General features: G+C 47.9%; 1 protein-coding gene across 1 annotated transcript in view; it reads left to right on the top strand.

The window, feature by feature from the left end:
* Positions 1-1,834: 1,834 nt before the first annotated feature.
* The window catches only part of PLOD1 (procollagen-lysine, 2-oxoglutarate 5-dioxygenase 1), a 38,140-nt gene continuing 14,917 nt past the window's right edge, over positions 1,835-25,057 (top strand). The window contains exons 1-9 of the mRNA XM_006885747.1: positions 1,835-2,024; positions 14,460-14,551; positions 15,344-15,477; positions 15,842-16,005; positions 18,473-18,585; positions 19,877-19,940; positions 22,158-22,255; positions 23,811-23,912; positions 24,329-24,460. Of these exons, the coding sequence (XP_006885809.1) occupies positions 1,949-2,024; positions 14,460-14,551; positions 15,344-15,477; positions 15,842-16,005; positions 18,473-18,585; positions 19,877-19,940; positions 22,158-22,255; positions 23,811-23,912; positions 24,329-24,460 (975 nt within the window). The 5' untranslated portion in view covers positions 1,835-1,948. The remainder of the gene's footprint in view (positions 2,025-14,459; positions 14,552-15,343; positions 15,478-15,841; positions 16,006-18,472; positions 18,586-19,876; positions 19,941-22,157; positions 22,256-23,810; positions 23,913-24,328; positions 24,461-25,057) is intronic.

The following is a 25,057-nucleotide window of genomic DNA, read 5'->3' as shown; positions in this document are numbered from 1 at the left end:
TCAATTTCCTTCACACCCCCTCCATCAAATTGTGCGATCCTGTGATTCACACACACACACACACACACACACACACACACACGCCCGTCCTCACCCCTCTGCTTCCACCCTCTCCACCCTTGGATACTCATACTCATTCTACAATAATGGTTTTATACATTTAAACATTTATTTGTCCTTAGGAAACTGAGTTCACTCAGCATAATGTTCTCCAGTCCCTCCCAAGTTATGTAGTAATTTACAAAATCATTGTGCCTGCGTGTTGCATAATGTGAATGTATCATAATTCCTCAATCCATTCGATTGTGGTTGGACATCTGGGCTGATTCCATGTTCTTGCCATGGTGAACAATGTTGCTATGAACACTGGTGCACAAGGCTCTGTTTGAGCCTCAGTTCTTATTTTCTCGGGGCTATCCACAGTTCTTAAGTAATATCAAACAAACAAGCAAAAGAAACAAGCAGAATCCATCACCCCGTGCATTTCAGGGACATGGAAAGCACCTCTCTTGTTGAGTCCACCAGACGAAAGGCTCTTTAGTGGGGGTTTCTCATTCCTAACATGCCATCCTTGTAGCAAAGACTGAAAGCCTTTGTACTTTATTTATTTTACAATTGACGTTCACTTTAAAGCCTTCGCCTTTTCAACTACTTGCTGGCATCTGAAGGTTGGACACTGAATAAGGATGACAGAAGAATCGATGCTTTTGAGCTGTGGTGGTGAAGAAGAGCGCAGAATATTCATGGGCGGCCGAGAGAACAAACAGATGTGTCTTGGAAAAAGTGCAGCCAGAGTGTGCCTTAGAGGCAAGGATGGCGAAGCTTTGTCTCATGTACTTTGGGCATATTGTCAGGAGTGACTTTTGTTGTTGTTGTGTATCGTCGAGTGGGAATCGATCCATTGCTGACCCTCCAGCGAGTTTTCAGAGGCAGTAAATCTCACGGGAGGAGATTGTCCATCCTTCTCCCGCAGAAGAACTGGTGGATTCGAACCGCATGCCTTTAGATACAGTAAAGTTTCTTGCCATTATGCCACCAAAGCTCTCCTAGGAGAGGCTGTTGTTGTTGTTGTGTGCTGCCAAGTGGGAACCCACCCATAGCTAAACCTCCAGCAGGTTTTCAGAGGCAGTTTAATTACATGGGAGGAGACTGCTGATCCTTCTCCCTCGGAGCACGTGGTGGATTCGAAGCGCAAGCCTGCTGGATTGCAGAGCAGCTTTTTACCACTAGGCCCCAGGGCTAGTTCTTGGAAAAAAAGACATCATGTTTGGAAAGGTGGAGGGTCAGCAAAAGAGAGAATGACCCCCAATGAGGTGGATTGACTGTAGCAATGGGCTCAAGTATCAGAGATGGCGAGGACGGCACAGGACAGGGCAAGGTTCAGAGGGTGGCTATAAGCCGGACTTGACTCGCTAGTACTTAAGACATCTCCCCAGTAGGAAATTGTTACAAACACCAAAGGAAACAACTGTAGATGTTGGGGGGCGGAGGGTGGTTTAGAGGCCCGTGTTCCAGTGCGCAAGACCCCATGAGTAGATGTTATTATGGACCCTGCTTGCAGCTGAGAAAACGGAGGCTCACCGCTGCTGATTCTGCAGTCTGCGCAGACGTTGGGATATGGATCTGTGGTGGCCTCCCCCTCCTTTCCGTCTTCGTCTTTGTCCTATTCATGAAACTCTCGGGGACAGTAGGGCAGTGGGCTGGCCTGGCGGAAGGACCCGGAGGCGCAGGGACTGGTCAGGCAGCTGTCCCCATTGGCCCGGGCCTGGTGGAGCGAACATCTGCAAGAAAACCCTTCCCCCGGGGGCGGGAGCAGCGGGCCGGCGGCGTGGCACCGCCCCCGGGGCGGGCCCAGTGCTTGGCAGCGGGTTCCCCCGCCGCGTCGCGAACTTTCTGTGCCTGAGCTCCGTGATCCGTGCCTGGCCGGCCGATCCCCCAGGACCCCGCCATGCGGCTCCTGCTGCTCCTGGCCCCGCTGGGCTGGCTGCTCCTGGCCGCAGCGAAGGGCGACGCCCAGCCGGAGGGTGAGGGTCGGGCTGGGCGCGGGCGGCCGGGTGGGGCCCCCTCGGAGCACCGATCACCGATCACCGTGCTCTGTCCTTGTGAGGCTGCGGGCTCGGGAGGAGGTCTGGGTTCTGGCCTCTTGGTCACTTACTTACATAGGCCCTGGGCAAATCACTTCCCTTCTTTGGGCTGTGGTTCTCCCCCTTCCCCCCGTTACTCTTACTGGCAAAAGGAGGGAGTTGAAAGGGTGGCCGCTAAGTGTCCCATTCATCAGCGCTGAGAGGACCAGATAATACTACTCCCGGCAGTGGTTACACTTTATAGACTGTGAGCCAGTCATTGCTGGGCACAGCATGCTGGCAGCCCGCTCTAAACAACCCGAGGAAGAGTAGGTGCTCCGATCATCCCCATTTCCCAGCTAGATAAACTGAGGCTTCAGAGTTGATCCACTTGCCCAAGGCCATACAGCTTGTGTGCCCTGGAACCAGAAATTGATACTCAAGTGTGTCTAGTGTGAGACCCCTTGGGCCTAACTGAGGGGCTGCCTTGGGGGTGCATGGGGGCTGAAGTGAAGGGGGTGGTTTCTGTTCCGAGAGTGGTTTGAGTCCATGCTCTTTGAGGTCTGCTCAGCTCTCCCCACTCTGCCCCTCCTCTCCAGGTGAGTATTGCATATGAGGAAACTGAGGTCTGGCAGGGTGAAGCAACTGCCTAGGGATGACCAGCCTGTGGAGGCTGGTCTGAGACCTCTGTATTTCCATCCAGTGCCCCTTCCCCTGGCAGACTGGATCTTTAAGTGTCCTTTACTCTTCCATTACTCCTCTCCAGCCCTCCCTGACTGTCTCCAGAGTTACCTGGTGAGCACCTGACAGCTTCCAAAAGTACGCAGACCCAGACCAAGCAAAGCATCCTCAATGCCAAACTAGCCCCTTTCCCTGTTGTCTCCTCTCCTGGGCCACGTCCCTACCTCCTGGAGAACATGGAAGTTCTGACTAGGGATGGGGCCTGGATAATGGAGAGGGATGAGATCTACCATTTCTTGAAAACCTCCTTTATACCAGATTGTGCCCAAAGCCATGTGATATTTAGTGGCAAATCCAGAGGGTGCTTGGTCCGTGTGGGCTTGGTGGTCTTGTCTGCACAGTGAGGGTAGGTGCTCCTTCACTCCACAAGCTATTACAAGGATTTTATGGGATGGGCCTGTTGGCGAGGGATCATCTCAGTGCCTGGCCAGGAAAGACCCTCAACAAAGGGCATTTTCACCCCTTGCCCATCACAACCAGCTGGGCAGTGTGACAGGTGGGAAAATTCAAGGAGGAGAGGAGGGAAGGACTGGACACAGGGCTGGGCTTAGGGCATGTGCCCAGGCAGGGGCTCTTGGCCTGGTTCAGTTGCTGGCTGGGAGCGAGGAGTCCCACTATAGCCTCTTCCTGGCCTCTCTTTCCTCTGCACCTGCTATCATGGGCTCTGTCTGCCCCAGACCATTCCAGGAGAGAATTTGTTTCCAGCCATCTACACCGAAACTCAGAGAGATGAGGCAGGGAAGGACCAAATCAATGGCCAAACCAGGGCTTCAGGAACTCTGACCACTGGCAGGTGATATGAGGGGCAAAGGAGACACAAGGTGGCCCCATGGGGGTGAAAGTAGGATTTAGGGTGTTGGCTGAGATGTCTGACAAAGCACTGGACCTGATATAAGCTGAGGCAGGACGCACACCTTCTCCATCAGTGGATTACAGTGCTGGGCCCTGGGTCCTGGGAATCTCCACTGATGACTTCCATTCAAGTCTGAGGGTGGGGGCAGGTAGGATGGACTACTCTCACATCCCCAGAGAGGGACAGTGGTCTTCCAGCGTGGGACTACTGTCACATCACTCTCAAGTGTTTTGCTTTTCTTGCCGCATTTAGACCCTTTGATAAGGAAGAAATAATTAGCCCCATTTTGTAGATAGAGAAACTGAGGCCCCAAAAGGTTGAGCAGCTGGTTTCAGGCTGCCACAGCTGGAAGAAGAGTTGCTGATGGACTGGCTACTCATTCCCACTGGCCCCCACCCTCTGAGTGGGGAGGCTCTTACTTGGAAATACTGCTGGGGGACGGGGAGTCTGCCAAACTCCCCCAGACCCAGTCGAAGTAGGCCCCTCAGCTGCCTGGACAAGAGGACAAAATGGGAACATTACGGGGAGGCCAGCTCCTCCTTCCCTGGCTGAGCTGGGACCCCTGGGGTAGTACCAAGCCCTGGGATGGGGCAGTGGCTGATACTCTGTTGGGACAGGCCCAGCCATGTGTCTTGTCTGTAACCCTCCCCTCTGCCCTACACACACACAGGGGGGCCTGAGCTGGGAAAGCGAGTTAGTTGTGGCGTCTTGGGAGTTGTGTGTGGCGCGGGATCCCTGGGCAGCTTGCCGGCCCCCTTGGCTGAGTGCCTGTGGGCTCTGGGTGTGGAGTTTAGAATTTAATTTTCTCTTTTAGGGAGCTCCCAGGCTGAGGCAGGATACACAACTTCTCCCTCAGTGGGTTCAAGGGCTGGACCCTGACTTCTGGGAATCCCCATTTGTCGCTTCTGTTCAAGTCTGAGGGTGGGGGGCAGGTGGGACGGATTATTCTCACCTCCCCAGAGAACACAATGGGTGGTGACCATGCCTTGAGATCCAGGCTGAGTGTTCTGGGGACTGCCTCCTCCCCTTCCTGGGCTGGAGCTGAGTCTTGGGGAAGGGGCTGTGGGGGTTGGGGGTGAGGGGTGGCTGAATCAGGCTTGAGTTTTCAAGCTTCTCCTCAGGATCCCAGAAGTCCTTTTACCTCAGGGGCCCCTGTCTCCCAGGAACCTCCTCACCTGGCCTGTACCCCTCTTCTCAAACTCATTGCTGTTGAGTCTGAACTAATTCATACCTGACCCTCCACTGGGTTAACAAGGCTGCGAATTTCATGGAAGGACATTACCCATCCTCCCTCTAGATCCCTTGAATGGTGTCTTCACATCAGCCTGTTTTCCATGCCCGACCCCAGGGCAGCGCCCACCCATGCATGATTCCTTCTCTTGGTGGCGGGATTACCTGTGAGAAGAACCCGTATGAGCCACCAGAGCTGAGCTCTGTGCTGAGCAACTTCTGTGTGTCACCTCAATCCTTACAAGAATCCTCTTAAAAAGTATATTATAAGTATTCATAGTATTCCTATTTTACAGATGAGGAAAATGAGGCGTAGTGAGACTATCTTGCTCATCAACCTCTTTCCCTCTCATCTCTACTGTCTTGTGTTTCTCTGCTGAGCCTGGAGCCTGGCTCTGTGCCATCTGGCAAAAGCATTGCTGGACTTTGGGCAGTAGGTCCCAAGGACTGAGTGCCTGGGGCACCGTTCCCAGTGGGGCCTGGATGGAGCCCAAGGCAGGCTAAGTGGCCCAGACAGAAGGCAGATGGGCAGGGTCCTTGGAACCTGAATCCTCCACATTGACACCATCTGACTTTCTCAGGGCCTGATAGTGAGTTGGGAGGAGACTTGCGTCATGATGGGAGCTGAGTGCTCACCATGTGTTGGTCTGAGAATGCTGAATTCCATCCACGGCTTAAGGCCTTGACTTTGGGGTGCTGGACTCGTGGGCTGATTTTAACACTGATTTTAGGAGCATGGCATTTGAAATGCTACTGATTCTCTTCTTATCCTGAGGGACTGTGGTTGTGCTGGTCTTAGCTTTCGCTGACCTCATGCATTGGATTGATTGGACTGCTGTGACAGATTTATTTATTGGAGTGAAAAGTTACAAATCATACTACTTTTTCATACAATCATTTGTAGACATTTTGTTTTATGATATTATTGTGATTGATTAATTAGGGGCACTCTGCTTGTGTCATCTGCATTGAGTTGTACTACTGAGCCGTCATAGACGGCACCTCTGGTGGTTTGAATCCCCCAGGGACTCTGCAGGAGAAAGACAGCCATTCTCCTCCTGTGTGATAGACACTCTCAGAAACTCAGTGGAGGGTTAGCTACAACTCTGTTCTGACTGGGCAGCAGTGAGTGAGAGTGCTGGAGAAGAGTATTGAATATACACCATGGACTGCTGGGAGAACAAACAGGTTCGTCCCGGAGAGGGTGAAACTAGGCTGCTCCTTGGACACAAGAATTCTGAAGCTTCGTCCGACATCCTTTGGATGTGTTACAAGGAGGGACAAATCCCTGGAGAAGGGACATCATGCTTGGGAGGGTGGAGGGACAGCGCAGGAGGGGAAGACTCTTGATGAGATGGATTGATTCAGTGACTGGGGTAGTGGGAGTAGGTGTATCAGAGACAATAAGATTGGCTCAGGATAGAGCAGGGTTCAGAGCTGTTGTTCACTGTGTTGATATGAGTCTCAAGTGACTCGATGACACATTACAACAATAACAACAACAGTTGGCCCTTACTGTATGTTGCCTTTCCCTTTACCCATTATAGCTGCTTATTAATTTTTCCTCATTCTTTTTACTCTTCCAAGATTGATTCTTTGTGTAACCCTTTTCTTAGATTTTTGTGATAATGGTCTTACGCCATAACTGTCTTTTTGTGCCTGACTTATCTCATAAAACATAATTTGTCTAAGATTCATCCATGGAGTATTTTATGAATTCTTGATAGTTTTTTATGTGATGCATGGTACTCCAGCATGTGAATGTACTACACTTTCTTTAACCATTTCTTTTGATGGACAGGACACTTGGGTTATTTCCGCCTATTTAAATAATGCTGCAATTAACATGTTGACGCAAATGACGGCAAATGTGTTTCTAAGCACGGTCGTCAATTTAAAGTGTGTGGCAACGTGTTAATATGGGTGTGTGCATGTTACTTTGTGTCTCTGCTTTTCTTTCTTTAGGATGTATACCTAGTTAATCGTGGGATAGCGGGATCAAATGATATTTCTATTCTCAACTGTCTAAGGAAGTACCAAACTGCTTTCCATCTTGGTTGCACTATTTGACATTCCACTAGCAATGTATGAGAGTTCCAGTCTCTCCACACTCTCACCAGCATTTGTTGTTCACTGTCTTGTTTAACTTCACATGCACATGAAAACGAGACAGACAGTGAATAAGGAGAACAGAAGACTTGGTGTATTTGAATCATGCTTGGGCCATGCCCATCTTAGTCCTCAAAGTGACATCTTTCCTTTAAAGAGGTTTTGTGAAGCAAATTTACCAAGTGAATTGTTTCTTGACTGCTGCTTCTGTGGACATGGAGCGTTGGTCTAAATAAAATGAAACCTTGATGTCTTAGTTATCTTATTCCGAATAAAAGAGATGCCACAAGTGAATGACTTGAACAAACAAAAGTTGATTCTCTTACAGTTTGGGAAGCTAGAAGTCCAAGTCCTGGGTAAATTCTAGGGGAAGGCGCTCATTCTCTGTTCTGGAGGAAAGTCTTTGTTCCCTCAGTGGCTGTCTCTAGGCTCAGTGCTCCCTGGAAACCTCAATATGTTGTTGGTGCCGAGGAGCTTCATCGTGTAGGGGCCCAGGTACAAAAAGAGCCACACCCCCAAATAAGCTGTGGTTGCCTAGTGGGTAAGGAGTTTCGCTTCCAACACAAAGGCAGGCAGTTAGAATCCACAAGCTGCTTCTTGACAAAAAGATGGTCAGTCTCCACCTATGTGATTTACAGCCTCTGAAAATCTACTGGAGGGTCAGCTCTGAGTCTCTTCAGACTTGAAGGCACATAGCGGCCACTCCTGGTGAATTTTTTTCTTGGTGGAACTAAGGGTCTCTCGTCTTGGCTTTCCTCTTTAGTGGGACAAAAGCTTTTACTGACTTTTGTCAGTACACTTTTGTCAGTAACACCCTAGGAGAACTCCCTCTACTCCTGACTAGGGCTAAGGACTAGAGTGTTGCATTCCACCCTTAATCCTCCTTAACTGTTTGGTTTAACAAACAGTGGGGATCATTACATAGCTCCCTCATTATGTCATGGTATATATGTATTTTTTGGGGGAACACAATTTTATCCATGGTATTTGACAACTTTATTATTTTCTGTATGTGTAGCAATGCTACTTATTAGTCAAATTGTCAAGGATTTTGTTTTCCTTCTTTATGTTGAGATTGTAATCTGTTATGAAAGGCCTTTGATTTCTTTTTTTTTTCTTTTCTTGTTGTGTACCGTTGAATCAGATATGACTGGCCAAGGAGGAGATTGCCCCTCCTTCTCTAGCAGAGCATCTGGTGGATTTGAAATGGGTGCCTTATGGATTGTAGTACAGCTTCTTTGCCACCAGGCCACCAGAGATCCTTTGATTTTTATCAGTGTTTCTAGTTATCTCTTTTATTAAGTAACTAAAACAACTATGTGTCATTTGCATATCACAAATTGTTAATGTCTTTGTCCATCATGGATGCCAGATTTTTCATATAGTCCGGTTTCTTTGATTATTTGCACAACACAGAGACAATATATAGAGAAATTGTACCATGCTAATGTACACTTTTCCTTGTTTTAAACACTGTATCCTCTCTGTTTGAATAAATGCTTCTCAATCTATGCACAGTTTCTGCATAAACACAGTTAAGTGCTCTGAAATTCCCATTGTTTCAAATGTTATCCTAATTTGCTGCTATCCACATAGTTGAATGCCTTTGCCTACTAAACAAATAAAAAACCCAGTTAAATTCTTCCCAGTATTTTCTCTTTTCAGCCCAAATCTATCTAACATCAGCAATGATATTTTCCACTCCAGGTCTTCTGAATCCAGCTTGAATTTCTGGCAGTTTGCTGTCAATGTGATGCTGCGACCATTTAAAAATTATCTCTAGCAAACTTTTACTTGTGTGTGATATTAATGGTACTAAGCATCTTCAATTTTTTCTTTTCTTTTTTTTTAAATGGGTCAGCTGTGAATCTCTTCCAGTCAGTTGACCGGGACACTGTCTTCCAAGTTTCTTGGCATAGATGAGAAAGCATGCCCAGGGTTGCATCTGTTTGCTGAAATACTTCATTTGGTATTCCTTCAGTTCTTGGGCCTTATTTTTTTTTTTTTAAAAAAAACACTTGTTTAATGATCTTTTTTATTTTAATTTTTTTATTATTATTTTATTATTTTTGTGTGCATGTACCGTCAAATCAGACCTGACTGGTACAGGAGATTGTGCCTCCTTCCCCGGCAGAGCGTCTGGTGGACTCGAACCGTGCGTCTCTGGGATTGTGGTTGCAGCTTCTTGCCACTAGGCCACCAGAGCTCCCCTGGGCCTTATTTTTTGCCAAATGCTTTTCACTATAACCTGGATTCTTCCTTCAGAATCATTGATTTTTGATCACATCCTACTTTCTGAAATGGTTCAGTGTTGATTCTTTTTGGTACAATGACTCTACATTCCTTCAATCTTCTTTTGATGTTTTCTGCATTATTTTGCCTATGTTGTTGTTGCTATGTGCCGTTGAGTTGACTGTGACTATAGCAACTCTATGCATAATAGCTCTGCACCCTTCCCTATCCAATAGGATAGAGTTCTCACCGTCCGTCTCACTGTCTCTGATATACCTTCCCCCTCTTATCCCAATCACTGTATGAATCCATCTCATCCTGGATCTTCCTCTCTTCTGCTGTCCATTCACCTATCCAAGCATGATGTCCTTCTCCAAGGACTAGTCCCTTATGGCAGCATGCCCAAAGTTTGTCAGACCGAGCTTCAAAATCCTTGCTTCCAAGGAGCAACTTGGCTTCACCCTCTCCGGGACAGACCTGTTTGTTCTCTTGGCAGGCCATGGTATTTTCAATACTCTTCTCCAGCACCACAGCTCAAAGACATCAATTCTTCTTCTTTCATCCTTATTCAAAGCCCATGGCCTGGATCAGGTGTATTTTAGTCTCTAGACTGACATCATTGCTCTTTAGCACTCTGGGGAGGTCTCCCCTGATAGCATATTTTCCTGATACAGTTCATCTTTTGATTTTCTGACTGCTGGTGCCAAGGGTGTTGATTGTGGAACCAAGTAAGTGGAAGTTGTAAACGGTCTCAATCTCTTCTCCATCTATCATGGTGCTGCCACTTGGCTCAGTGGTGAGAATTTTTTTTTTACTTTGCGTTGAGCTTCAATTCATATTGAAAGCTGCAGTCCTTGACCTTCTGCAGCAAATGGTTCAGTTCTTCCTCAGTTTCGACAAGCATGGCTGTGTCATCTGCATAGCACAGGTTGTTGATGAGTCTTCCTTCTACCCTAATGCCACATTCTTTCTCAATAACTCAATAATTCAACCTCCTGAATAGTCTGTTCTGCTTGTAGATTAAAAAGGTATGGAGAAAGGACGCAACGCTGATGCACTTCTTTTCTGATTTTGAACCATGTAGTGTTTCCCTACTCTGTTCTAACCATTGCTTTCTTATCCAAGTATAGGTTTTGAATGAGCACAATCAAGTGTTCTGGGATTCCCTTTCTTCTCAAGGTTAGCTACAATTTGTTGTGATGCACACAGTCAAATGCCTTTGCATAGAATCCTTCAATATTAAAAATTAAAGCTTGAATTTTTCCTTTATTTCTTTCAGCTTGAGAAATGCTGAGTGCTCTTTCAGTTTTCCAATTCCAGGATTTTGCACATCTCATTATAACACCTTGTCTTCTTGAGCTGCCGTTAAAATCTGTTTAGGATTTTTCTTTCATTTATTCCCGAATTTGCTTGAGCTTTTCTACATTCAAGAGCAAGTTTAAAAAAAGGAAAAAAGAGGAAGTTTCAGTTTCTTCTGACATTGATTCTGGTCTTTTTTTCCTTTCCTGTCTTTTAAAAGACATTTTATTTTATATACAATATATATAATTTTCTTCCTATCATGGTTGTCATTCCCTAACTCATGTGGTCTTGATCATTAATATGCAATGCATGATATCTGTTCTTAAGAGAGTATCTAAATTCAGGTGGAAAATACTCAGGGTCATACTTGGGCTCTCGTGGACGCGTTTTCATTTTCTTCATTGAGGTGTTAGTATATACATCGTGCTTGGCACTGTATTTTGCACAGAGAAAATTATCAATAAAGCTATTGTTACTATTATTTTGGAAGCAGGAACTTGAGAAAGGAACTGGAGACACACCATCCCCCACCCAACCTCCCTGACTTTAAGCTCTCCATCTGATTGAGAATCCAGAATCACTAGGAAGTCGCTGGCTTTTTCCATCCATGAAATGTGACACCCTTCCTGTCCCTAGCAGCCCCAGTCTGCAAGAGAACCTCAGAGCCAGTGATTCTGGCCCTCCTCATCTGGGCAGAGACTTAACCATCTTGGCAGGAGTTGAGGGGAGCCCTTTCCCAACTGTGAACAGCCCCTCTGCTTTAGGACCCCTGGGTCAGATAGTGAGTGAGCTCTTCCCATTCTGTGCTTCCCTGGTAAATCACTTCCACGCCTCAGCCCCAGGGTCCTGGGCCCACTCCTGGCTGTGGTGCCAGGCTGACTCCTGCCAATCCCTCCCAGGCCTTCTGGCGCCAGCCCCCCTGCTCTGGGGCTGGCTGTCCCCTCCACTCACAGTCTCTCACCCACAGATCCCTTTGTTCTTTGAGCCAAGGCTTCTCCTAACTTTCAGGGGTGGGGATAAGGGTGGGCCACAGACCTACCACCTCCTGAAGGCCTGACCCTCCAACTGTCAGTCCTGGCTTCTCAAGGAACTAAGACTCACACAGTGAGACAAATGTGAGTTCTGCAAAGTGGAGTCTTAGCTTTGAGGCTCCTGGAGGCCAGGCAGGGCAGGAGAAATCCAAGAAGGCTTCAGAGAAGTGACAGCAGGGGAGAAGGTCTGCCACCTCTGGCTCTGGGATCTGAAAGAATGACGGGTTGAATAATGGAGAGAGAGAGCCATGTCAGGATTTGAGGATCCTAGCACAGTGCTACCCCCATTATAAGAGGGCTTGGAAGTGGGGTCAGCAAGCCATCTGGTGAGTCAGGGAGGGCTCTGAAAGCCAGGACAAGGCTCTCATTCATCAACACCAGTTAATAGCATACTCAGCTCGTAGCTTGAGCCACACACCCCAATGATGATGCCTCATTCCTGAGCTTCTTTATTTAGTCCAGCTGTATGACAGGTAGGTGCCACTGCTGTTTTTAGGTGCTGTAGAATCCACCAGGATTCGTAGTGATCCTACAAACAACACATCTGAGCCTTGCTCTGTCCTGCAGCGTGGTAGAGACCATTAAGATAGTGCAGGGTCGGTAATATTATTATCATCTCTATTTTAGGGAGGAAACTTAAGTCTCAGAGAGACAAGGACTTGCCTTATGGTGGGCTGCATTGGGTTACAACAACTGCTGTATTGGTTTCCTAGGGCTGCTCTAACCAAGGGCCACATGCTAAGTGACCAAAACCTAAAATTCTGGAGGTTAAGTTCAAAGTCAAGGTGTTGACAGAGGCATGCTTCTTTTGGAGGCTCTAGGGGAAGGCTTCGTTATTTCTCAGAGCTTCTGGTGGTTGCTATAGCAATGCTAGGGATTCCTCGGCTCATAAATTTATCCCTCCAGTCTCTGCCTCTGTTCCATGGCCTCAATCCTTGTCTCTCTGTATCTTCATCTGGCTGCCTTCTCTTTGTGAGTCTAGATTTCTTTCATAATGATACTAGTTATTGCATTAGGGCCAATCTTTATTTTAACCTGAATATATCTGCAAAGAGAGGCTATTCACTAGAGAAGGACATCATGCTTGGAAAGGTAGAGAGAGGGATGGTGAAAGAGAGGAAGACCCCTAACCAAGTAGATTGGCATAGTGGCTGCAGAAATGGGCTGAAGTGTGTCTGAGATTGTGAGGCTGGAGCAAGATCAGACAGGGTTCAGATCTGTTGTTCAGAGGGTTGCTGTGAGTCGGACTTGGCTTGATGGCACCTAACAACAACAACAATAACATATCTACAAAGACTCAATTTCCAAATAAAGTCATATTTATAGATACTGGGAATTAGAGCTTGGAATCTTGTGGGACTTGATTCAACCCAAAGAATTGATAAGGGATAATAGGTAGACCAGCTCCCGACCTTCACTTCCCAGAAATACAACCCCATAGTGCGGTCTGGGAGGGCCTCCTAAACACAGCGCTGCTGAAAGTTTCCATTGTAGAGATTAAGACATTCTCTAACATCCAGGAGAACCCTTTGTTAAAAAGATAATCCTGGCTGCACAGGGCAAAGGTCCTGAATAGAGTGATAGAGGACTCACTAATCCGTTTCTGTTGTAGACCAACTCTGGCTGGTCTGTCAGCTTGAAGACTACTATCTACTGTGTTGGTAGATAGAATTCAAGACCATATAACAGGATTAGGATTGATTAGCAATGTCTGCCTTGAGGGTGAACACTGAGAGCAGTGGCTTCTGTGCTATGGTTTACCATCCCAGCATAGATCAACAGAGCAGATTCTTTAGGCTTCAAACCCAAACTGCTGTGTTGCATGGACCCCAGCTCATGACAATCCTCCATCAGGTTTCTGAGGCTGTCTGTCTGTCCTAAAGAGACTGCCTCATCTTTCTCCTGTGGAACAATTGGTGGGTTCAAACTTCCACCATTTGGGGTAGCATAACAACACTTAACCTACTGTATTGCTGCCAGGACTCAGTCCCACAGTACAAGATATCTATCCCTGTGGATGCTTCTGGTCACATTGGTCAGTTACCAAGAGGAAGGAGTCCTGGAAGGAGACCAGGTTATGTCCATCTCTGTCATTGACTAACTGAGTATTTTAGTCATGTCCCTTCCTTCTTGGGCCAATGGCTCCATCCTTTTATTATTATAATTTGCTGTACAGAGGTAACTCGTGGTCGCTGTGATGCTGAACACTGTGACACTGATGTGTCAAACGCGATTAACAGTTACCCATGGTAGATGGTGTTTGGTGGAGCTCCCTGATTAAAACAAGCTTGGAAGCAGGAGTGGCATCCACTTATGAAATAGCTTGCCTCTGGAAACCCTATGAACCTGGAGAAACGATGAAAGTTATACAAGTGTTCAGGTCTTTCATTCATAGGATTGCTATGAATTGCCTATAACTCAACAGCACTTAACAACAATAATAATTGTGATTTTAATCAAAGTTTATAGATAAGTTGGATTTTCATCCACTCATTGTTGCACATTTTTCTCCCTAACCCCAGTTCACTTTTTTAAAAATTATTCATTGGTGCATACTTTCCTCCGCATCTATACACCTATACACCTCTTATTCAGGACTGTTGTTATACAAATAATGCCTAATCATATATTCCTTTTAAGTAATTTTCCCCTTCATCTGTTCTAATGCAGTGTTCAATATTGATCTTCTCTTTTTTTTTAGTTTCTCCCTAACCTGAATCTCAATCCTGTTTTATAACAGTGGTGTTATATAGTATTTGTCCTTTTGTGACTGAGATCCATGGCTCCATCTTTAATGGGTGGACATGAAGACATATTCTGCCAGGATTTGAGTGACTCACTCCTGTTTCTCTCTCCTAATCTTGTGTTCTTACACACCATACCCTTCTCTGCCCTCAGAGAACCTCTTAGTTCTCACAGTGGCCACCAAGGAGACAGAGGGATTCCGACGCTTCAAGCGCTCAGCTCAGTTCTTCAACTACAAGATCCAGGTAAGGAGTTTCTGGGTCAGGCAGACAGTTGCAGGGCAGAAGGGTTTGGTGAGAGCAACCAGGAGTGGGATGTCCTGTTCCCAAGCTGTGGAGGTCTGTAAGGTGCAGGAGACATGTCATGAGCAGAATGGAAGAGATGAGTCAGAGTGGGAAGAATGAAGAGGCTGGGAGGTATGCAGTGGGCCACAAACATTAGTGTACCAGAGACTCATTTAGGACAAATTAGAAAGCAGAGCCTGAGGAGGCCCTCAGACACGTTATACCACTGTCTGCATTGTGCTTGCAAACTAGTGGCGTTAAACAAGAAAGAAAATGTTTTAGCTCACATGAGTGAGGAAGTACAACAACTCCTGCCTTCAGCCATAACTCCAAGGTCAAGGCATTTTAAGTAGCTTGGCTTTGTTTTTCCCTCTCTAGACCCTGTTTGCTTTCATTTGCCGACATGTTCTCTTTGCTTGGTGGCAAGTTGGCTCATATGCTTGGCAACCAGAGCAGAACAAGATACCTTTCCTTAGGGCTGTAATAGAACAGTCCCAGGGAAGAGTCTGATAGGTCAGGCTTAGGTCACATGTTCAAGCCAATAACCCTGGGGTATAGTATAGTGGAACTATAAGGATAGGGCACTCTGATTTGCCAGACAGGGTCACGTGATCACTCTGGAGCCAAGTCAGCCTCATCTACATGAGAAGAGAGACAAGGGAAGATGCTCACTGCTTAAGTGAGGGGAAGGGATTTGACTTAAAAAAAGTATTTGTTCACCTAAAGCCAGTGGTAAAGGATCTTTCTCTGCAGGTGCTTGGATTGGGGGAGGACTGGAATGATGGGCAGGAGACTCCAGCAGGTGGTGGGCAGAAGGTCCGACTGCTGAAGAGAGCTCTGGAGAAGCATGCAGACAAGGAAAACATGGTCATTCTCTTCACAGACAGGTATTAGACTTGGGTATCCTGGACTCTTGGGGAGATAGAAAATACTGGGAGATATGGAAGAGCACTCTAGCTAAAGTTACCTACAATTTTGAAGGATTCTTAAGTCTGAGGATAAGACCTTCTGCAGTAGCCCATTTCTACTCTTGATGGATTATGGGAGGGGTACCTGCTCACGTGTGGTAAGCCATGATTTGAGTGTGAGTAGGTTATAGGCTATGGGGTTGTCTCTGTTCAAAGAACCAGGGAAGTATGGAAAGTAAAGCAGATTCCTTTCCCAAGAGAAGGATTTTCAGTTATCCTTGTCTCTGGTAGGCCCTCTCTTCCCTGCGCCCTCTCTCACCCCTTCTCTTTCTTCTTGCCACAGCTATGATGTGGTGTTTGCTTCGGGTCCCCGAGAGCTCCTGAAGAAATTCCGTCAGGCCAAGAGCCAGGTGGTCTTCTCAGCTGAGGAGCTCATCTACCCAGACCGCAGGCTGGAGGCCAAATACCCAGTGGTATCCGATGGCAAGAGATTCCTGGGCTCTGGAGGTAAGAGAGCTGGGGGGGAGCAAAGGATGGGGCTCAGAGGTGTCCAACCACCAACCACGGCTTTCATCAGGATCTTCCCACTTGGATGTGTCACAGGCATCAAGCCTGGAGTGTCCTATATAGAGCTTATTTTAGGATTCTCTAGAGAAACTGAGCCAGTGAACTATGTATCCATAGAGAGACTGGCCTACATGATTAGAGAGAAGGCAAATCCAGCAGCATCTCCAGAATGCTCTTGTTTCCCAGAGCTGTACGTCAGCTAATGGAAAGAGTAGAGAGTGACAAGAGAGAGCTCTGTCAGGATATCTCTAGACTGGAGGCAGAACACCCGAGATGACTCCCATTTTTATTATTTTATTATTATTAATTTTAATGAACATTTACAGAGACTTTGGATTTCTATTCATTCACTGTTGCACTTTTCTCCCTGCCCACTCTTTCCCCCCAGTTTGCTCTTCTCTTTGAAAAGTAAAAGAAAAATTCTTTCATTGTTATACAATCCCTCCCCCCAAGTCCATTCCACTTTGTTCTGGACTCCTGTCATGACAATAATACCTAATCATATATCCCTTTTAAACAGTTCTCTCCCTCATCTGTTTCAATGCGGCATACATTATTGAACCCATCTTTCTCAGTCTCCCCCCAACCTCGATGTCAGTCCCATTTTACAGCAGTGGCACTATGCAGTATTTGTCCCTTTTTGACTGATATGTTTCACTTAGCATAATGTTCTCCAGGGTCACCCATTTTGTATAATATTGAATGAGTTCCTTGTTTTTCAGTGCAGCATAGTATTCCATTGTGTGAATATACCACAGCTTCTCTATCCATTCTTTTGTTGATGGACACTTACGTTGTTTCCAACTCTTTCCTATTGTGAACAAAGCCGCCATAAACACATGTGTGCATATATCTGCCTGGGTGGCAGTTATGGTTTCTTTGGGGTATATTCCCAGTAGTGGAATTGCTGACGACTCCAATTTTAATGAGCAGTTGATGATATTGCTTAAAATTATATTATGGGAATTAATGAAATCATTGTAGAACAGCAACAGCAACTTGAATAATGTTTGTTCAAATCACTGGGACTTGTACCCTAGCCAAAGTGACATAGAAAATTAACCATCACACAACGCCCCTGGATAGCACAAACAGTTTACAACCAAAAGGTTGATGGTTCGAACCCATCTAGTCACACTGCCGAAGAACCTGGCCTGTTGATTTCCTGTAAAGATTACAGCCAGGAAACCTGATAGAGCAGTTCTACTTTGACATGCGTAGAGTCAGATCAACAGCAGAAACTAACAACAGCAACAGCAAATCAGCCATCCCAGAGTTCCCGATTTTTTTACTCTTAAACTTGCTCTCTCTCACAGTCTTCCTCATCTCATGACAGCCACAAGCTACACAAGGCAAAGCCCAGGAGTCCTTCCTGTTCCTCACTTGCCTCTCCCACCTCCAGCTCATGCTGAGTCCTGTCACTCCTGCCTCTCTTGAACTTGAACGCTTTTCTCCTGCCTCCGTCTCCTCTGAGCCATCTCTTCCCTTGGCAGCTTCTTGTTGTTGATTGCCTTTGAGTCGAGCACAACTCATAGTGACCCTATGAACAAAAGGCCTGAAGCCTTTCTAGAGCTATTGACATTTATCAAAGTTCATAGAGTTTATGGACACATGTTGTTTAGGAAGTAGATGCCTCCTCTGCTTCCAATCCCATGGAAGCTAGACATCTCTCAACTGTGGTGCCCACCTCTACTCCCACCACCTGCCAGGTTTTTTTTTGCACCCAGCAGTCAAAGGGACTGTTTAAAAGATGCATTTCCCACACATCACTCTGTTGCTGGAGAATACATTTTGGTCTCAGAAAGGACATCTGCCCCAGCACCCATGTTTTTCCCTTGTCTGAGAATAGAGGTGACTCTGGGATGGGCCCCTCTTCAGGTGCTCACCTTCTTCCTTTTCTCTTTCCTTCTCATGTCAATAGTCAGCATCTAGTCAGGGGGCCCACATGGTGTTTGGGTTTCCCTCACTGTGCCAGGGCTCAACCCCCCTGATTTGCAGTATGACTGAGCTGAGTCTCTGCCCTCCTCTGGGTTGGGCTGTTCCAAGAACTTTGTCAAGGGGCCTCCAGGCCTGGGCCCTCCTGACTCAGCTCTCTGAGAATTCCTAGTCTAATTCATCACATCACTCACTCCTTGTGTGCACCCTGTGGTTCTCTAGCTCTGTGCTGGGGGCTGAGCTGGTGCAGTTTTGTGGGCATTATTGAGCCTTCTGTCGGATTGGTGGGAACTAGTCAACCCATGGTATTAATAGGCTTCTCTTAGAGTACCACTGATACTCAATCTAAGGAGATTTCCAAGAGGATTAGTTGTAAGGGACAAGGGGTAGATGAGAGAGAAGATCCCCAGATGACTTGTGACCTGAAAGCTACAAGCTAAGTGTCTGTCTTTGTGTCCCCTACAACTCCTAGGCTTCATCGGCTATGCCCCCAACCTCAGCAAACTTGTGTCTGAGTGGGAAGGCCAGGACAGCGACAGTGACCAGCTCTTTTACACCAAGATCTTCTTAGATCCAGAGAAGAGGGTAAGAGGCAGCATGCAGGGCCCAGGGGAGGGGCTGCCCTGGAACCACCAGGAGTGACCCCCTGGGGGCCTGGACCTGGGAGTGGGCATTGACACTCAGTCATCCATCCGTTCTTTGGGCCACTCATTTATTCATCAAATCTTTACTGAGAGCCTGACACTGAATCATGGGTGAATGGGAATATGGCAGAGAACTAACTGGACAGAGGGACTCTGGCCTCATGGGTGGAGAAAACAGGACCAACTGACCTCACATTAGGTTATGATGACTGAGATGAAAGGAACTGACCGGTGCCTCTCCCCACGTCCTGCAGAGGGGATGTCTAGAGGCTGATGTGTCCTTAACTAGACCTGGACCTGGAAACCAGACCTCAGCTGTCTCAAGAGAGGTGGCACTGAGGACAATGCAGCCCAGACTCTTGTCTTCTGAGAGTTTGGGAAACTTGGGGAGCCCTTGGTGTCAGGGTCCTGGATGCTTCCCTCTGCCGCATACTGTGCTGTGTGACCTGGAGTACGATACCTTCCCTGTCTGGGCCTCAGCTTTTATCCTCTATAAAATGAAGCATTCACAAGTATATAAAGGAAATTCATTCAGTTAACTCTGAACTTTCTCCTCCTTCCCCTTTGCCTCTGGTGACATCACTTACAGAAGTCCAGAGTCCAAAGCAGAAGGGCAGCCGGCTTGTTTGGGAATAGAGCTACAGCCACCTGCCCTTGCTCACCATGGTCTAGGGCTTCATGAGACACAGTTGAAACTCAAGGAAGTTTGGTTGCTCAGTAATTAAGAACAAGGATGTTAGGACCAGGCTGCAGTTCAAATCTCAGCTTGGCCATTTAATAGCTGTGTGATCTTTGGCAGAATATCCAGTCTCTCTGTGCCTTTATTTATTTATTTTTTAACCAGTGAATTGGGGATAAAGATAGTACTTTTTTTGAATGGATGTTGAACTGGTTCAGTCGTTTACATACATGACAGGTTTAGCACAGTGGCTGGTATAAGGTGCGTTTGTTATGATGGTTGCCATTGTTGGTGCTGTTGAATCAGCTCTTGCCTTAGATTCCTTTTAGTTCTGAGCACCCCTGGTTCTCTGGAGCTAAAGCACAGGGATTTAGTGGTAGCTGGCCTCCTTAAGGGCCCCCAGCTGCCCTGATGTGATGTGGCAGGGTACCTGTAGGGATAGCAGCAGTAGACATGTGGGTCAGGCAGGGGGCAGGCTCCTCCCTAGTGTGGGAGAGCCCTGCCTCTGCCCAAGGCCAGCCCCTGCTGCAGCCCGACATCCTCTTTCCTCCAGGAACAGATCAATATCACCCTGGACCATCGCTGCCGAATCTTCCAGAACCTGGATGGAGCCTTAGGTAGGCAGCCCCCACGGGGAAGGGAGGGGACAGAAGGGATTGGTCCTGAGATGGGTGAGAGGGAGCAGTTGAGGACGTGAGGCAAGGCCCAGGCACAGCCAAGGAGGAGAGCTGGGCTGTTCTAGGTGGATGTTGTGCTGAAAGGTCACCTGCCTCATCCCCAGAGGCCACCCGGGATGTCTCACATTGGAGTGGTGCCTCTGTGCTGAGGAGTGGGAAGTAGACATTCCAAAATTCAGTCCCCAGAGCCCAGCTGGAGGCAAGGCAGGAAGACCACTGGAGGAGCTGGTGATGCACGCAGCAATATCCACCCCTCCCTGCAGAGCAGGTCCTGACGGGGGACCCTGCTTCCCTTCCATCCCCTGCCCTCCCACTCCTCAGGTTGGAGACAGGGAGCTGATGGCTGATTGGGAAGCCAGAGGCACATGGGTCCTTGAAGCCACAAGCATCCTTGGACCTGCCCTAGGCCTGTGGCTGGTGACTTGACTTTGCTACTGTCTTAATGAGCTACATCTCCTCTCTGGTCTATTCTCCTATCTTTTTTTTTTTTTTTTTTACATTTTTATTTTATTATTTGTGTGTGTGTGTGCATGTACCGTCAAATCAGATCTGACTGGTACAGGAGGAGATTGCCCCTCCTTTCCCGGCAAAGCATCTGGTGGATTCAAACCGTGCTCCTCTGGGATTGCAGTGCAGCTTCTTGCCACTAGGCCACCAGAGCTCCCCTATATTCTCCTATCTTTAGAGAAAGGGGAATTGGACCATATCACTTATGAGTGATTTAATGGAGTAAATGGACCCCTTGACAATCTGATGAAAGTTATGGCTCCTCCCCTTGTTGTTGTTGTTGTTGTTATGTGTCATCAAGTCCCTTGTAACTCAGAGAGATCCTATGTACAACAGCCCTAAGCCCTGTTCTGTCCAGTGCCAATCTCACTGTCTTTGACATACCTACTCCCATTGCCCCAGTCACTGAATCAATCCACCTCATAGAGGGTCTTCCCCTCCTGCACTGTCCCTCCACCCTCTCAAGTATGACGTCCTTCTCCAAGGACTGGTCCTTTCTTGCAACATGTCCAAAGTATGTCAGACGAAGCCTCAGAATCCTTGCCTCTAAGGAGCATCTAGCTTCACCCTCTCCAGGATGAACTTGTTTGTTCTCCAAGCAGTCTATGGTACATTCAGTACTCTTCTCTAGCACCACAGCTCAAAGGCATCAATTCTCCTTCTATCCTCCCTAGGCCTTGTCCAGCTCTCTGATGCACAGCAAGTGATTGCAAAGACCATGGCCTGTATCAGGCGTACTTTAGTCTCCAGAGAGACACCATTGCTCTTCAGTACTTTGGAGAGGGCTGGGTGCAGAAACTGAGAACTACTAGTCTGTGATTCCTGAGGTTTGTGACCGTGGGTTAAGAAGTTAGGTCTTAGGGAGCTCTGGTGGCCTAGTGGCAAGAAGCTGTGTGCTGCAATCCCAAAGGCACGCAGTTTGAATCCACCAGATGCTCTGCTGCAGAGGCAGGGACAATCTCCTCCTGTGCCAGTTGGATCTGATTTGACAGTACACAACAAGAAAGAGAAGAAAAGGCAGTGGGGGAGGGGGGAAGAAACTAAGTCTACATCACTCCTTGGACAGGCTAGGAGCGTGTAATTTCCCTCCCAAAATCCTTCTCAAGTCCTCGGAGAAGCGAAGACCCTGCATTTCATAACTGTCAGACCAGACAGCTTCTTACCTGGAGTGTTGGCTAAGGGTCAGAGCTCGGGTGGGATCCTGCCCTCGGGTGCTCATTTCACCAGAACAGCATGAGCCACCCATGGGCTGGCTTTGGTGCTTCTCCACCTGCCACTCAGAACAGGTGCCGCCCAACTCCTGTCTTCAGAGCATCTCCACACTGTCTGGAGCCAGGAATTGATGAGCTCTTTGCCCTCTCCCAGCCCCTGCTTCCAGAACAATAAATGGTTTGCTATGTGTTCTATTTTCACTACATGTCCTAACTGTGGTGCAAAGTGTGTTCCAGGTATTGACTCCTCCCATTCACCCCTGGAGATGAGATTATCCCTATTTTATAGATGAAGAAACTGAGGCTGAGGGAATTGAATTGACTTTCCCAAGGCCATACCCTGGTGACTGGGAAAGAGCTGGAATTCAAGTTCAGTTAGTCCACCTGAATTTGACCCCTGGGGCTGACTCTGGCGGGGGCTGTGCTCTCTGATCCTCAGATGAGGTCGTGCTCAAGTTTGAAATGGGCCACGTGAGAGCGCGGAACCTGGCGTATGACACTCTTCCGGTCCTAATCCACGGCAACGGGCCGACCAAGGTAGGGAGTGACCTCAGCATTGGGTGGGCTTGGGAGAGAGTTGAGGGCCCCAGTTCCATTCTCATCATTGCCCCTTTACCTCTGCGTGGGGCCATGGCCATCTACCTGGGTCCTGCCAAGAGCCCAAGTTCAGATCTGAGTTCAATGTGGAATTTTCTTTCCTGACTGTGGGGATGTCAAGTCTAACCCTGACACACAGGAGACTGCTGTCCCCTTCCAGGCCTTAGCTGGGCTGCCTCTAGCCATCCACGCTCTCTTCCCCAGGGACACTTAATCAATTAACAAATAATTATTGGTTATTTGTACCAGGGAAAAAGAGATAGAGCAGCATGGACAATATGGTCCTTGTCCTCCTGTAGCTGCAGGCAGGAGACAAGGTGCAGACTGTGAGTGGGCACAGGGTGGATCTCACTGGACCCCGGGGAGCTGGACCCTGTGGAGCCTTGGCTCCTGCTGTTTCTCTAGTGAGGTCCTTGACCAGCTGTGTCAGTCACATCGTGGGATTAGGTGGTGGAGAAGCTTATAGAAAATGCAGATTTCCTGCCTCCATTCAAGGACCACTCAATTGAAATCTCTGGAAGGGGCCCAGGAGTCTGCATTTCCCCAGTTCCCCAGGAGTCTCTTGTGTACCGTCTTCTACCTCCCTCAGAGAAGCTTCAGTTCTTCTTTCCAAGACTAGCCCAAAATTGAATCCCCCTCCTGCTGCCTTAGGGAACTCTGGTGGCCTAGTGATAAGAAGCTGTGCTGGAATCCCAAAGGTACGAGGTTCAAATCCACCAGCTGTTCCACAGGCGATGGATGGGCAGTCTTTTCCTGTGTGATTTACTGCCTTTGAAAAACCCCTGGAGGGTCCGTTGTGGGTCGATTCTGACTTGATGGTAAACACCACTACCACCACCTGCCCCCTAACGGATGGGAGGAACCCGCTGCTGGTTAACCTGGCTGCCAATTGAAAGGTTTGAGACTATACAGAAGCACCTTGGAAGAAAGTCCTGGTGATTTGTTTGGAAAAAACAGCCTTTGAAAATGCTCTGGAGCATAGTCTTATTCTGACATACGTGGAGTCTCTGAGTTAGAAGTGAGTTGATGGGTTTCTTGGTTTATTTGGGAGACATGGAGTAAAACAGGACTAGGCTGTATGCGGCCCACTCCCCCCAAGAGGTTCAGTGAGATGTGGCTGAGTTACTGGGGTAGGAGGGCCAACAGGTATGTTGTTGTTGTTATGTGCCGTCGAGTCGCTTGTGACTCATAGCGACCCTATGTACCACAGCCCTAAACTCTGCTCTGTCCTGTGCCAATCACACTGTCTCTGACACTCCCATCCCGATTATCCCAGTCGCTGAATCAGTCCACCTCATAGAGGGCCTTCCCCTCCTGCGCTGTCCCTCCACCCTCCCAAGCATGATGTCCTTCTCCAAGGACCGGTCTCTCCTCACAACGTGTCCAAAGTATGTTAGACGGAGCCTCAGAATCCTTGCCTCCAAGGAGCCACCCGGTTTGTAGGTGGCTAAAGTTGGGCAGGCTGGCCCACCTCTGACCTCTGTGCCCCCTACAGTTGCAGCTGAACTACCTGGGTAACTACATCCCCCGTTTCTGGACCTTCGAGACGGGCTGCACTGTGTGTGATGAGGGTCTGCGTCTCCTCAAGGGCATCCAGGTGAGGGCCTGAGCCTGATAACGCTGGATGAGGAGGGTGGGAGCTTCAGAAATGAGCTTCTCTTGTCTTTGGTTGAAGGAATGATGCTGTCTCCCTGCTCAGGATCCCATCCCCTTGTCCCCCGGCACCTTTCCTAGGAAGCTTTCCCAGACTGCACAGGACTCCAGCTTTCCCCACATTTCCCATGTCCCCGTTTCTTGCACCTGGTCTCTCAGGCTGTTCTGTATCCCCTTCCCTCCCATGCCCCCTCCCCTCCAGACAGGATGCCAGCCATGATCTCTCAAATCCTCCCTGGTCCTCGCTCCCATCCTGGGCCCCCTACTCCCACCAACCTCCTCGGAGACGTCTTGATGAGGCCCTGCCTCTGCCCATCTGCACACCCTGCGGGACTCTCACGCCATCTCCTCCCTGTGCAGGACGAAGCTCTGCCCACAGTTCTGGTTGGCATTTTCATCGAACAGCCCACGCCGTTCCTTTCGCTGTTCTTTCAGCGGCTGCTGCGGCTCCATTACCCTCAGAGACGGATTCAGCTTTTCATCCACAACCACGTGAGTAGTAGACCCTGAAGGGTCTCTCTGTGTCTTGGATTTGGGGTACCGCCTCAGAGCGTGGCCTGAGCCCTCTGAGGACCTGACCATGCTGATCAGAGCCGAGAGGTGGTAGTCTCTACCCTAGATGACTTTGGGGGTTCTAGAATCACTGGCTGAACTTCATTTCCAGAGCTACTGCTTTTATTGGCCATGTACCCAAAAAGGGAGATGCACTGGCCAAAAATCAAATGCGGGTCTCCTGTGCAGAAGGTAACAATAGGAGAATCCTATTGTTAGACCACCACTGTCCCTAATTCAATTCAAGTTCAACTCATTGATGTTGAGTTTGAACCAATTCATAGCTGACCCTCGAGCAGGTCTTCAGAGGCTTTAACTCACGCAGGAGGAGTTTGCCTATCTTTTTCTCTCAGAGCAACATGAGTAAGTTGCACTTCCATTTGTCTGTCTATAAGATGTTATTGTTGTTAAGTGCCATCAAGTTGTAGATGACTCATTTCGACCCTGTGAACGAAAGACCTGAACACTTGTGTAACTTTGGTCATTTCTCCATGTTCGTAGAGTTTCCAGAGGTAAGCCATTTCAGAAGTGGATGCC

The sequence above is a fragment of the Elephantulus edwardii genome, unplaced genomic scaffold (assembly GCF_000299155.1).
Source record: "Elephantulus edwardii isolate Elephantulus edwardi_28Jun2011 unplaced genomic scaffold, EleEdw1.0 scaffold00045, whole genome shotgun sequence".
Taxonomy (NCBI): Eukaryota; Metazoa; Chordata; class Mammalia; order Macroscelidea; family Macroscelididae; genus Elephantulus; species Elephantulus edwardii.
This window is presented reverse-complemented; position numbering and strand designations above follow the sequence as displayed.